This window comes from Myotis myotis, unplaced genomic scaffold, assembly GCF_014108235.1.
Source record: "Myotis myotis isolate mMyoMyo1 unplaced genomic scaffold, mMyoMyo1.p scaffold_m19_p_4, whole genome shotgun sequence".
NCBI classification, from domain to species: Eukaryota; Metazoa; Chordata; class Mammalia; order Chiroptera; family Vespertilionidae; genus Myotis; species Myotis myotis.
The window spans coordinates 60,797,250-60,812,091 of record NW_023416346.1 but is presented as its reverse complement, the minus strand read 5'-3'; the positions used below and the strand labels follow the sequence as shown (position 1 = coordinate 60,812,091).

The following is a 14,842-nucleotide window of genomic DNA, read 5'->3' as shown; positions in this document are numbered from 1 at the left end:
AAGCCTTATAGGAATAGAAATGGAAAAGACATGTCAAAAAGCCATAGTTCCAGGGGGAAGGGGGGGCAGAAACAGATTAACCAATGAACTTATATGCGTATATGCATAGGCCATAGACACAGATAATAGTGCAGTGAGGGCCTGGGGGGAGGAGCGGTGCAAGGTGAGAGGGTCAATGGGGGAAATTGAGGGACATCTGTAATATTTTTTAATAATAAAGATCAATTTTTAATTTTTTTTTTAAAAAAAACCATAGTTCCAGCCGAAACCTGTTTGGCTCGGTGGATAGAGCGTCGGCCTGTGGACTGAGGGGTCCCGGGTTCGATTCCGGTCGGGGGCATGTACCTGGGATGCGGGCACATCCCCAGTGGGAGGTGTGCAGGAGGCAGCTGATCGATGTTTCTCTCTCATCAATGTTTCTAACTCTCTATCTCTCTCTCTTCCTCTCTGTAAAAAATCAATAAAATATATTTAAAAAATAAAAAAACATAGTTCCAAAGTGAATGTGTCAGATTAGCTTTCTTTGGTCCAAAGTGAACAGACAATGAGCCATCTGGTGAAGACACAGACCAAAAGTACCCAGGCAAACACCTGACCCTGGATGACAAAAAGTATCTATGGTAAGAGAGGAAAGCCATCTCACAAGAATTTTACCCAAACAATAAAGAAATAACACAAGATTTTTGGTATTCTTGAAATTTCTCTTTAAATTAAAACTGGACTTAATTCCCCATATTTATTTCATAATAAAGAGGTTAAAGGGAAAATGAATAAAAAAATACTTCATACATATTTAAGACAACCCATATGATCTTTCTAGCCTATAAAACAACTTGTTTTGCTTCTCTTTTGTTATCCTGTTGACAGTGTCCCTACTTATCATGCCCTACAGAGATTGCTTTGTCATGAAGCAACTGGAAAACTTTCACCTAACAAATCACTCAAGTAGAGGATAATTTTATCTACCATACTACATCGGGGCCTGTATTACACTATTCCTTCAAAGGGATCTCATTACACTAAAGTATCCTTTGAAATGCATTTTCCTTTCCAGCTCAAATAATCTTAATTAATTTATTCACTGATCCTATGCAGTCTATTCCATACTGAGCCATTTATGCTATTGGGCAATAAACTCCTAGAGAATGAAGTTCTTAATTGTTCAGTGTGCTCCCTTTATATATCGTCCAGAGCTTTCCAAGTGCTTAGAAATATAGAAATTCTTAGATCCAGCCAGTCAAGAAAGCCCCTGGCAGTTATTCTCCTGATGAATAATGAATCTATGACCACAGGTAATTATTAATAATAATAAATTTTAAAATACACACTGAATATGAGACAACTAAAAGTTTCAATGGACCAGGAAAAACAGTTTAATTTTAAAAAGAGGAATATTGTTTCTAATTCAAAGCCAATGAACAGAACTGTCCTGACAAAATTTCTCTGAACAAAAGATCCATGCTAAAATAACACTAGCAAACAACTGATAACAGCGTGGATGTTTCCATTAGTTAAGGATGACTTTTTATTCCAGCAACTATCTTGCCAATAAAATGTAAATAATGCTTTGGAAGGAGTCCAATTATCTGGATCAGCAATGTAGTTGAAATAAACAAAAGTATCTACCTGTCACCTTTATTTGTTTTAATCTTCATTGTTAAAAGTATTACATAGGTCCTCCTTTTCACCTGTCACCTTTCTTCACACCTATTCAGCCATTGCTGAGACTAAGAATGGATAAAGTTCCTAGACATCAGAGGAAAAGGGAAACTGGACATTGAGTACCACTGAGTGCCTCTAAACCAGGTAACTAGACATATGGGAGATGAAACCTACCACTTTATGGTGACATTAACTAAAAATGAGCAGGAAGTTCAACCTCAGAGCACATAGATTTAAAAAGAAAATGTTTACCATTGTGACATTGTTCAAATTAGAACATCAAGAAAGAATATTTCATGATACTGTTAAGAAAAATAAGATCTTAATTGTAAAAGTCTTCTTTTATTATTTCCTTTTCTTTATTGGCACAATATTAATTAGGTTTTAATAGTCCCAAGCTCTATTCTTATAATGATATCTAAAAAGCTGTAAGTCATACATATAGATACACCATATACATATACATACCTGTCTTCAAACAATTAAATATTTCACTTGGTACATTTGCAAGAAGCTGAAGACATTTCAAAAGATTCTATATGAGAAAAACTAGGGGGAAATAACCACATGAATTGCAAAACAGTGCATCTAGCCACAAATATGCTAATTCAGGTCCAGGGGGATATAGTCAACCTCTTTGCTGAAGTAAAGATAAAACTTTTTGACAGAAAGTGCTATTCTGATAAAATGAAATTTTCAATTATTCCACGAACATCTGGTACATGCTACCATTTCTGGAACCCAGCAGCACACTACTTTGCAATGTCACAAAATATTGTCCATTGAGAACTCCCTATTTTGCCAAGAAACTAGCTGAAATTAGTATTTGGAAATTTAGTAAGGTGAGAGGTGAGTCAGGGGAATAGGTAAAAGGATAAGAAAGGGATGTTCAGTCACTGAATTATACTTTCATTAAAAGACTAAAGGAAATGAAATTACACATTGTTGGTACAGTGTTGAAAGTCTATATATCTTAATGCACCTGTGGTTGAAATTAGAATATGCATAGTATGCACCCTACAGAACATTTCCTTGGCTAATTTGCAACAACAGTTGCATTAGACACAGATCAAGTTTTTCAAATCCATGTTTTACACAACAAACATGTTAAATGATATTCAGGTGGTGAAAATAGCAAATAAAAAAGTTAGTAAAATGCAGAAGAACCTACACTTTGAGAAATACAGCAATCATTATATTGCATTTGGGTGCATTTGGATGTGAAAAGCAGATAAATGTCATTGCAAATTTCTGTATGATGCTTCCATTTGGTATCAATTAGCATGGGAAGGAAACCAATTCAGTATTTTAATGAACTCCAAATTGCATGCATATTAGCACAAGTAGAGCCATCTTTTCAGCTAATGAATTTATAATCAATAATTCAAATCATAAGGTAAGAGAGATTATGTGTGATTTAAAACAAATTAATTGGGCTTGGGACTAGTATGTATAGTGCTAGGACATGATCTTCAGAAAACCAAATTTCATATCAGGACCATATATTTAAGTAAGCTTAACAGGAATATACATCATCACAAAGGGTCATGCAAAGAAGCCAGGAGGAGACAGAGGCCTACTAACCCCAGCACTACTCAACCCAGAAATAACCCTGATAGGAAGAGATTCAAGCCCAGTGATACCCTCAATTGTGCAACAAACCCATGAGCCTCTAGAGTCATCTCTGATCACCCTACTTATCAGTTACTGTTCTTAGAGATTGCAGAAATTACATGAGATGAAATTCTTGTCCATACCAGAAGGTGATAATTTTACCAAAGAACTTGAATTCAGGGAAGGAAAGCATTGGTTAAAATATTTGAATGTGACACCCAAACTCAGCATAAAATCACCTCAGAAAACAAACCAGGATCTGCTGAGTGACAACATTTACTTGTTCTCAAGGCACTCTGAGAACTACAGAGTGATAGCATTCCAAAAAGTGTCATATGCCAGTAGAAATTATAAGATAATTGTCCATCACCTTCTTTTCTGGGAACAAGAACTATGGTACTGGGGACAAGCTGAGACATATTAAATCAAAGGCACTACAGATGACAAATGAAATTGTAATTCAGTCACCTGGCAACCAGGAAATTCAGCTCAACCAGTTCATCAACCCACTGACCTGGTTTTAGGCATGTAGAGAATAACACAAGGATTAATAATAACCCAGAAAGCATAGATTCCTGTCATTCCTTCTTATCTCCATCCAGTCCCAGCTCAGGGATGTGCTTGGTGGAAGCAATCAAAACAATCCAAAGATAAGTGTCTAAACCCCTAACTTTTGCCCTTTGAGTGCAAAAGGCTTCCAGACATTCTCCTTTCTAGGTTGTATATATTGATTCTGGGTTCCCATCCCTAGAAATGTGTTCTCAAGGAAGAGTTGCTGAAAATTAAGGGATTTAAGCCTTTACTCTGAGAGTCACAAAGCATCCTTGATATTCACACCAACCATTCTTCTGCTATAATTGTAAGAACAAAGCCCAAAAAAACTTTTGGCAGTGTAAAGAAGCATGAAATAGGTGTCTCAGAAAGCTAAAACAGATATAGTTTGTACCTTTTCTTCAAACACTAGCAACACAATATTATCTCATTGAACAACCTGTTCCCACTCTAGCTGCATAAAATTATCTGTATTTCAAAAATTCTAAGGTTTCCCATCAATCATGTGTCTACATATGTGCAAAGAAATATGCTGTACTAATATCCAAATTGTAAACATCACAGAGAGAGCTACAAACATGAAACCCATGGTGAACCAAACTCCCCAAAACAAAGGTGTAAGGTACACTCTATTGGGTATATTTGACCCAACTTTGAAGTGGTTCTGACAGAACCAGAAGAAATATCATCAAGATCAGAGTTAGTCTGACAAGGTTATTATAACCCTTGCTCTTCGCCAGAGACATCCACTCAAACCTCAAAGACAGTTAAGCTCTGAAATCCTCAGGATTTTAGAGCAATTGGGTTTGAGATGCCAATCACAGTATAAATGAGCCAAAGAGACCTGGGACTACCTTTTACCCCCTTAGGAATCTTTGAGACTTTCAGTGATGGTCTGAGTCCAGAGCAGATTCCATTTTTTCCTCCTTAACTTTCTAAATTGGCATTCCTCAATAACAATGATACACCGTACTGCTCTGGATTGAATCTAAGTAAAACTCTTCTAGATCGAATGATTACAACATCAGGCATACATGGTAAATGAACTCAGTGCTTTTCTTTCAACCACTGTGTCTTAGGATAAAAGGAAAAACATTTATTATGTGAATGTAGGCTTGAGATAATAAAATGCTATAAAATGTCCATTGTTGAAATTATTGCTGTTGTTTGAGATAGCAATAATTAACCCAAGCAAATTGGTGACACAGTCTGGGTAGCTAGCCTAAAGTTCATTTTGGATATAACAATTAAGTATCATTAGGGAAAGCTCAGAAGTACTCGGATATTATAAGGAAGAGCCTGAGATATAGGCAAGACCTGAATTCTCTTTGTACCTGAACTTTAATGATTCAACCAAATTAAAAAGAACAAACCCAAGTGTTGGTTCAAGGTTTAGCCACTGCTAGACAAATGGAAACAATGAAGATACACACGTGAAAATATAATATTAAGAAACAAAATGTGAAAATGTTGCCAAAATGAAACAAAAAATGTGTTTGTATATAATCATCTTCTACATAATCTACATTTTTATGTAGAAGAGTGTTGAGATAATGCTCCCCATTTTCTTAAAATAATCTCATTATTACATAATCTACCATATATATATATATATATATATATATATATATATATATACACACACACACACACACACACACACACACACACACATTATATACTATATATCCCATTTGTAAGGAACACTCCCTCAGAAGAAAACTAGCTGTAGTCAACTGATATTGTTTTCCTAGAAAAATGTGACAAAAAATTAAAACAGATGTTCTAGCTAAGCATAAACTGAGAATCAATTATGAATATTTCCTTTTCTAAAGTCATTTAATATTAGAGAGCATCTAACTAAAACCCTTTCTGATATAAATGAAATAGCTTTTCTTTGAGACACAAGACTAGTAAATGATACATATAAGTCTGTGTCCTGTGACACATTGCTAAGCTGCTGATAAAGTTTCTTTTTCAATTATATAAATGTTTATGTTTTTAGCGTTAGCAAGGCTGCCCAGATAATATATTATCTCTGAGGATGTCACTACTCATTCATTAGGGAAGGCAGCAGTGCACAGTCAGTAGTGACCTCTCTATATTATAGACCTTGACACTTGGATCTACTGGGGAGGGATGAATTAGAAAATTTAATAGAATATACAGTGACTGATTTTTTCCATGGAAAACATTTTGTTTTGTGGATCATGCATTTTTTCCTTTGGATTCATTTACAAGACCCAAACAAAAGCATTTAATGATGTTTACAGTGAAATGAAACAGCTGAAGACCAGCACATAATCACCATATTTTGTTTTCTCATCTTTAAGTCTTTTAGCAGTGGGGCTTCCAGCTGAGTTTGCGTCTAAGATGTAGCCAAGCATTCTGAAGCTTCACTGAGCCTAAACACCAAGCTGAATTCATAGTTCTTAATTGAAAAAGACAGGCTGTTCGCCTACCATGTTTGCATCAGTAAAATATTGAAAATGACATTTGTGCCCAAGTCCATCCAAACATTCTGCCTTAGCTGAACACTGCTAATATTTTTGTACCCTGGTTTATGCCTAACACAGTTTTAAATAGCTCCTCTTGCTAAAGCACGTGTGGCTGAGATCACAAAAATAGACTCTTCTTCATACATGAGTATGCTACTCCTGACATGTACTTTGAAATACATGTACTTTGAAGTGTTTTTCATATCCAACAAATGTCAAACTGAGTCAGCCATGTTTTCTTACCCTGGTATTTCCTATGACCAATGGCATGGATTTTTGTGGCAACCAAAGAGATCTGGCAAAGCAGTCCCATAAACATAATAGAATGCCTTGTACTTTCCCTCCTTGGTAAAAAAATATGCAATCTGTGGTCAGAGAACAGACTCTCTCTCTGGGTAAAGTTAACCAGCCTGATACGGAAATAAAATCCACCCATTTGGTCTCATTAGTGCTGTGTTCTATGCAACTTGATTGTTCAGTTTCATTCATATACTAAAGCACTTATTCCTGGTAAGAAGGCATCTGCTCATTTCCCAAGTGCTCAGTGCAGTTATTAATTGAAGAGAAATTATATATAGAGTCAGCCTTTAAATTGCCTGAATATTATACAATCCCAGGAAATCCATCCAGGGTGGGTAAAGATGGGTCTGGACATGTATCAGGACATCTCCAAACCCTGTAGAAGCTGCTGAAGGGCATGAACACAGTATGCATTTTGACAATACACTCCATATAGTAAAGTAGTACAATGTGCATACAAGAATTCTGGGGTTTTTTTGGCATCTGTAGTTGCAACTTACATCCAAACAGCCCTTACCATGGTCAGGCATCTGAGATCCCATGGAGGTCACACTGGTATTCAGTACATCATTCACAGCAGTATCACAATACAGGCTCCGCTGGACATCATGCTCACTGTCAGTCTGGTCGCTCTCCTCATGTCCGCTATCCTTCAGGCTGTTGCCCTCTAAGTCCTTGAAGGTGGAGCTGCTGGGTTAAAGAAAGAATGACAATTTACAACTGTGATAGACATCATTTTGAAAATCTTTCAGTGCCAAGATGATGTCAGTTTTGTGGTGAGAACAGCGGTGACTGGATTGCTCAATAGGGTAGAAGGAAGAGAAATTTCAGGTTAAAGATAATGGAACTTAACATTGCAGGGAGGTTCCCACTCTTGGATGCTGATGCCGCTAATACTTTCATTCAGTTATCTTCAGTGCATTACTATAGGCAAGTCAGAAGAAGCTGCAAATCTGAAACAACCACCTGCAAAGAATATAATCATTTCAGAAAGTTTTCTTTCTCTTATTATATAATCAACGTAAAATAATAATAGCTAATGTTTACTGAGGAATTGCCATGCATAAAACAGTATTGTAAGTACTTGACATGAATTAACTTTTTCAATAATCACAACTCTATAAAAGTATATTAATAGATATGTAAGAGAAAATATGTTAATAGATATTCCCATTTACAGATGAAAAAATAAAGGCATATGGAAGTTAAATAACTTGCGCAAGGTCACACAGCCTATAAAAATGTAGTAGATCTACAATGAAACCCAGGCACTCTAGCTCCAGAACCTGGGCCCTTAACTACTATGTATACTGCCTCTCCAAAGATGTCTACTAATCAACTGAAATCAAATAAAATGAAAGTGGCAGTAATTCAGGTGATGCAATTAAAATAGAAAGGATTATTGGGATCGGAGAACTCAGGCCAGTTTTAAATGAGAAATACAGAGGGAAAGAACAAGAAAAGAAGAGAGGAAGGAGCTGAAAAGAGGAAAGCCATGGTGTGTAGAAGGTGAGACAACAGGGTAAACCAGAAAGAGGGCTCCAACAAAACTTTGGGTGTTATGCTGAGAACATGGAAACTTTCAGTTCAAGAGTTTGTGGGTAAATTTTTCTTGCACTTGTTCAATCAATCTACCACATAATTCACTAAGTATACTATCTACAAAGCTCACACCATTTCTCATGAACTAGACAATAATACATAAGGTATATCCATAGAGGCCCCACCAGCTATTTCTAATACTTTGTATGTCCTGACAGAATCTGCAGCTGTGCTGCACCAGGGGCCATAAATTATGCAACTAAAACACCTAGTGAATGGTGAATCCATTCCCTAGTCAGTGAGGAAGCAGCAAAGGCATACTCAAGAAAATGTGTTGTTGTCTCAACAAAGGAAGGTGGCACGCTTGTGAATTAGGACAAGTCCCAACAGACCTACTGTACCTCTAAAAAGGAAGCCCTGTGGAGATGACACTGCAAACTTGCTTGATCTGTTCAACCTTGAACATCCATAAGCCTGAGGCTTTGATAAGAACATGCAGTACATATGATGAAGAGCTATGCCATGGATACAATGGATACATCGTCATTTTCCACACTTGGTCTAAAGGAATCACAGCAGATTTTTAGCATATGACCAACCTAGATGTAAAATGCTTGCTTCCCTGAATATGAAAGAGAAAAGATTTAAAAAGAAGTAACTGGAAAGCCATAATTATAAGAAAAATGAAGATCAAGAGAGAGTGAAGCATTGAACTGTTTGCTAATTATTGTCAGAAAGGATAACTGATCATCAACTGTGTTAAAATTAAAATCATTCAATAGGGCAGCTCACTTAGCTCCTCCAAATTATGTCATGCAGCTATTCAGCCCTGTGGACACAACAGAATGTAACTCTACTCAAAAATAAATCATTCTATAACTTTTTTATGGTTAAGAAGACTAATTAGAAACACATGGTTTAAAGTTAGCCACCATTTCTATCTTTATGGCACAGATTTTGGGGCCTCCTATAAATACTAATCCCACAGATGGAACAGATTCAAAGTTTGTTTTTTCAGGAAAAAAATGGTCCTGCCCACATGCAATTCCACATATTAGAAGAAAGGAAATTACCTGTCTGGATGTGGTATTATAGGCTTCTACATTTTTATAGCAAATATTAATTTTTCTATATGCATTGATGATATCTGAAGCATATGAAAACTTCTTTAATCCACAGCCACAAAATTGTTACTTTAAGCCAGAGATTTCAACCCAGAATTCACTGCATTTTCGCAGTTGCCAAAACTTGCTTAAGATACATGATAGTAAAAAAAAAAAAAAAAAAAAAAGGATACATGCTAGTGAGGGATATAGTCTGAGGGCAATTAACCATCCTTTAGAGCAAAGTTTCTCAATCTTGGCACTGTCGACATTTTAGACTGCCTAATTCTTTGTTGTGGAGGGCTGCTCTGTGCATTGTAGGACTTTTACCAGCATCCCTGGCTTCTTCCTACTAGATGCCAATAGTGTCCCTCCCAGAAGCTACAATCAAAAATGTCTCCAGATAATGTCAAATGATACCCCAATTTGAGAACAACTGCTCTAAGTTCTTTAAACTCTGTTCCTGGGACATGTTAGATTTTCAGACTGTAGTGAAAAGAGCACTGGATTTGGAGTCATTAGAACTAGTGTTAATCTGTAGTCTGCAATTTCATCAATGGAACCCTGGGCCAGATATCTAATGTCTTTGAGTCTCAATTTCCTTGTCTGTAAAATGCATTTGCTAAAAACGCCTTCATGAGACCATTGTGAGGACTCAATGAGGTACTGTTCATGAAGTACCAGATATACATAAATGGTCAATACATGATTATTGTTTAATATAATCATTACTCCATATGGCAATGTTTTCATTAAGTTATAATTAAATATTATATTCATAGTCTTTTAGGATTGATGTAGAAAATGTATGTTTAAAGAATGTTTCTACGTCTTCCATATTATAGTCAGACCTTGTCCACTATGTTCATTTTCCCTAAAATTTAGGAATAAGAAAAAAAATTCTCCTGTCAAATGTGTATCCTTTCTTTATTGAAAAATGAGATGATATGCCTGGCACACTTACCATTTTGTCTTGCCTTTCCAAGAGCTGCAAGGTAAATATAATGTTTAATTGCAGTGATTTGGATGCCAGGGATGTAGCTTCTCCTAATTGGTTTTGGATCTGCCTTTTTAAAATTGATTATTCTATTTTATATGCACCTGAATATTATAAACCATCTCAGGACTTTTTACTTTTAGGTAGAAAGGACAGAAATAATAAAATAGTGAAGAATTGGCTACTAGGAAGTAAGGGACTGGTAGTGTAAGCATGAAAAGTTATGTATTCTCAAAAGAAAAAGGAAAAGGGTATATACATCTCCCCCAAACATTGGAATAGTTAACTCTTTTAAAGATCAGTTTGCCTATCTGACAAATTAAGTATCACTTACTCTGATACTGTAAGGACATTTAGTGGCTTAATGAATGAATTTGTGTAAGGCAGTTTCAGACCCAGTGAGCAAGATGTTACATATTTTTAAAACAGCCTGGTAAATGGATACTCACCCAAAACAAATAACAATTTATGCCAGTCATTTTAAAATGCTGATTGTACTTGCTTTATTACCTGTGTATCTCTTGGGAGACAACCTTTAAACCAACTTTTGTGGGACAATAAATTAAGAGTATCTGTTTGTAATGGTATTATAAATGCAGATGTTTCTATTATTGCCCTGGTAGTCAACAGAGGGACAGACTTGTTTGAAAACACCTACAACAAGACTCTAAATATAATAGTTACTCAGAAAATGTTTGATGAATAAACATTATTCAAATTCTGGCCTGCATTTTCCTTTTAAAATATTAAAAATATTTCCAAAAGACAGGATAATCTGAAAGGAAACAGGTCATATATTCCTAATAGGTGACACCACATACCCAGGGAATGGAATCTGAGGGTAAAAATTAGAAAGAAATGAATGTAAAAAAGAGTACTGTAACTATATTTAAGAAATATTGGGAAGATCCCAAAGTGGTTCCTGGACCACCTGTATCACAATAATTTTGGGAACCTGTGAAAACTGGAAATCCTCTAGGGATGAAGCTAGAGACACTGCATTTAACAAGCCTCCCAAGTGATTCTAATGCACATTAAAAGTCAGAAATTTCTGGCTGGAAGGAAAGTTTAGTGCTAGTTTGCAATGGAAAAATGCTGAGGTTTTCTTCAACTTATTTCATCCATTCATTCAATAAACGTGTATCAGCACTTTTTATAGACAAGGCACCATACTAGGTGCTGAAAATCTTAGGACAATTTGGGTGGAAAATGAAAGCACTATGCATGGTTTAGAAGCCAATGTTCATTTTCCTTTCCACACTGCTTCAGTACCTTGTTCATTGTCTGTGTTATTTTCTTTGCCCTGCTTGATATTACTCTAAAAGCACGGCAAGAGCAGATATCAGACAGGAGCACAGAAACCAGTCATGAAGAAAGAGTGGTGCAGCTAGGGCAAAGTACTACTGTTGGCTTTCCTTGCTCTGAGAAGATAGCAAGGAAACAAACATAGCAGGAAGGGAGTCCATCCAGGAAAAAATTCCAAATTGTCTTGTGTTGTTAAGCTGGGACTCCAATACATGCCTTGGGTACACCTGCAGTTTGCAGGTAACGTTCTGGAAGAAAATACAGAAATAGAAAACTAAATTCCTCACTGCATAACATTATGGGGAATGTGCCATATATCTTCCTTTTCCCTTTCCCATCCACTCTTTACTCTTCTCAACCTTGATTTGTGCTAGGAGCACTCCTTGCCCTTTAGCTTTCTATTGGTTTACCTGAGATAGATGTGAGAGAGAAAAAGAAACCTCTATGTAAGCAGTCTGATCAAGACAGTTAACAAGAAGGGTCCAAGAATGAATCATCCTTAGATGAGTAGAAAGTCAGTAAAGGAAGAGAGAATGGATAGGAAGGGGAAGTTCTCAAAGTTGGCCTGAAATTGGATTGGCATTCAAAGAAACAGGGACTAAATTATAAGATTAAAACTGATGTCAGATTCACAATTTCCTGGCCAGCAGCTTTTTCCAGGCATTATCTTCAATACACTACATATGGCAAAACCCCTTTCAAATGTCACTGTGAGCTATTGAACATGGTTTACAGGGTTTTATCACCTGGTGTTAGAAACCACTATCTTTTGACATTTCCACACATTTTACATTTAAAATGGTTAGTCTTCAGAAAAGCATAGCACACAAGGTTTCTGTATCTTTGCAGGTATTGTTCTTTGTCTGAACCCAATTGATCCCATAAATTCCAAGGCTTTTGTGGTTTTCCAAAGCCCTCAAGATTCCAGAAACAGAACTTGGCAAAAATGCATGTGTCCCTGAGATTTCAGATGTTTCCTCTTAATCAATGTGGTCCCTAGTGAAAAACAAAAACAAAAAACAAACCACTATCTTTGATTGCAGATAACATCAGGAGACTTTTCCACTGATAGCCCATTAAGTCCAGGTTGTGCCTTTTGTGGGTACATGTGTGTAAACAAAAACATATAAAGCCCTAGCCAGTGTGTGGTTCAGTTGGTTGGAGGGACAACACCAAAGGTGGCAGGACTGGTTACCAGTCCGGGTGGCTGCAGGAGGCAACTAATCCATGTTTCTTTCTTCTCTCTCTCTAAAAATCAATAAAAAGAAGTAATTAATCAAAATCAGAGGTTTCCAGTGAGTCCCAAAGCTTCTGTGGAAATACATTTAAGCCAAAAATAAAATGTTTAAATGTAAGTTTTCATCTTATCAATCTGCCTTGTATGTATATTGGATATCCAGGGCTAACCTAAGATGGTGAAGATCTCCAGGAATCTTAGCTATCTGCCATGCTATGAAAAGCAGGCTCATGCTCAGTTGAACCTGGTTTAGAATTCCCAAGTACCCACAGTTAGTCCAAGGAACCTATGAAAATAAGGCAAGTCCCTGTTTTTAACAGAAGTTTGTTTTTTTTAAGGAGCTTTGCTTTACATCCTCATAACTATTTTGTAACTACCAAATTTTACTTCTTTTTTTTTAATTGTTTTATTGCTTAAAGTATTACAAAGGGTATTACATATGTGTCCTTTTTTTCCCCCGCCCCTGACAATCCCCTGGCCTCCCCTATCCCCCAGTGTCTTATGTCCATTGGTTATGCTTATATGCATGCATACAAGTCCTTCGGTTGATCTCTTACCCCCCTCCCTCCTGCCCCCCAACCCGCCCTGGCCTTCCCGCTGAAGTTTGCAAATTGTACTTCTTAATCCCTTCAACTTTTTCACCCAGTCCCCACTGGAAATATTGGGGGGAACGCTTTGTAAAGTATGCTGTACACCTGAAACTAATACAAAATAATATTGAATGTAGATTGCAATTGAAAAATAAAATTTAATTAAAATAAATAAATCCAGGGTGGGGAAAATGAGTTTTGAAATAATAGTTGTGAAGTGGAAAACAAAGCAGATTTCTGTTGCAAAATAACTCTAATCAGTGCACAAAAGAGGGTATTTTTCCTCTAAAACAAATTAGTCAGATAATTTTGAATCCCTCATGTTTTGTTTTTTATTCTGTGGGCCAAGAATGAACTCCTCACAACCCCTTTAAAAAATTAAGTCCAAGCTATGCTATGAGAATAATCCTGGGATATTTGTTTTCAGATATTTAATGATTATCACTTAAAGTCACAAGTGATTCCAAACCAATACAGATAAACTTAGCATGTTTTCAGGGTTTACTGCAGCATTGTGAAATAAACTAGGTATGAATTAAAGCTGCTTGTACAACAAGCTAGTTTATTCTGCAAATCCTACTCTTCTGGTGATGTACATTCATGGGTTTAGAGACAGCAAAATAATAGAATTTTCATATGTGGAATCTAATGAAAAAAATAAACTGATGAACAAAATAGATCCAGAGACATAGAAGCATGAAACAGACTGTCAAACCTCAGAGGAAGGTGAGGGCGGCGGGGAGAAAGTGGATGGTGGGAAGTGATCAACCAAAGGATCTGTATGCATAACCCATGGACACAGACAATAGGTTGTAGAGGCCTGGGTTGGGGGGCAGGGGTGGGCTGGATGGGGTCAATGGGGGGAAAAGGGGGACATATGTAATACTTCCAACAGTAAAGATTTTAAAAATAATAATGGAATTTTCAGATTTTCTCTATTGCAGTTCTAACATACCTTGTTTGTGCCTCTATTTAATTTCTAGTATTTTAACAAACACATTTAGGGTTCAATTTTAGCTGCAAAATAATCACTCAGCCATCCAAGAGGATACCTGCATTGTCTGTACTGGTCTGTACTGGTTTTTCTACACAAGTTCTTGCTTTGCTTAGCTCTCCTTCCTTGTAGGTTTTCCTGAACCCCTTGTCTTGCCCCCACTGGGCACCAAATGGAATCTTCCTTGGCAGTAGTCATCTCTGCATTCACTTATGTTGAGGCTTCATGGATAATTGAGTTATGACCAACCATCATACAAATCTACACTTTGTTTCATTTTAAACACTTCCAAATTTTAGGAAGTATTGAATAAGGCAAATTTCTTTTCTTTCCCTCTCTCATATACAAAGTTTTTTTTTAAAAAATAAGGAATTAGTTTATCTGTCATTAAAATAACTTCAGAATAATTTCAATATTGTCAAAACAACAACGATCTTGAAATTTACTT

At 36.4% G+C, this 14,842-nt stretch overlaps 1 protein-coding gene across 3 annotated transcripts in view; it reads right to left on the bottom strand.

The window, feature by feature from the left end:
* Positions 1-14,842, bottom strand: part of PCDH19 (protocadherin 19) — a 114,261-nt gene that overhangs the window by 37,916 nt on the left and 61,503 nt on the right. For 2 of the 3 annotated variants that reach the window (XM_036305549.1, XM_036305547.1), the window contains one exon: positions 7,144-7,316. In XM_036305549.1, coding sequence (XP_036161442.1) covers positions 7,144-7,316 — 173 coding nt within the window. The remainder of the gene's footprint in view (positions 1-7,143; positions 7,317-14,842) is intronic. The other variant, XM_036305548.1, reaches the window with a different exon arrangement.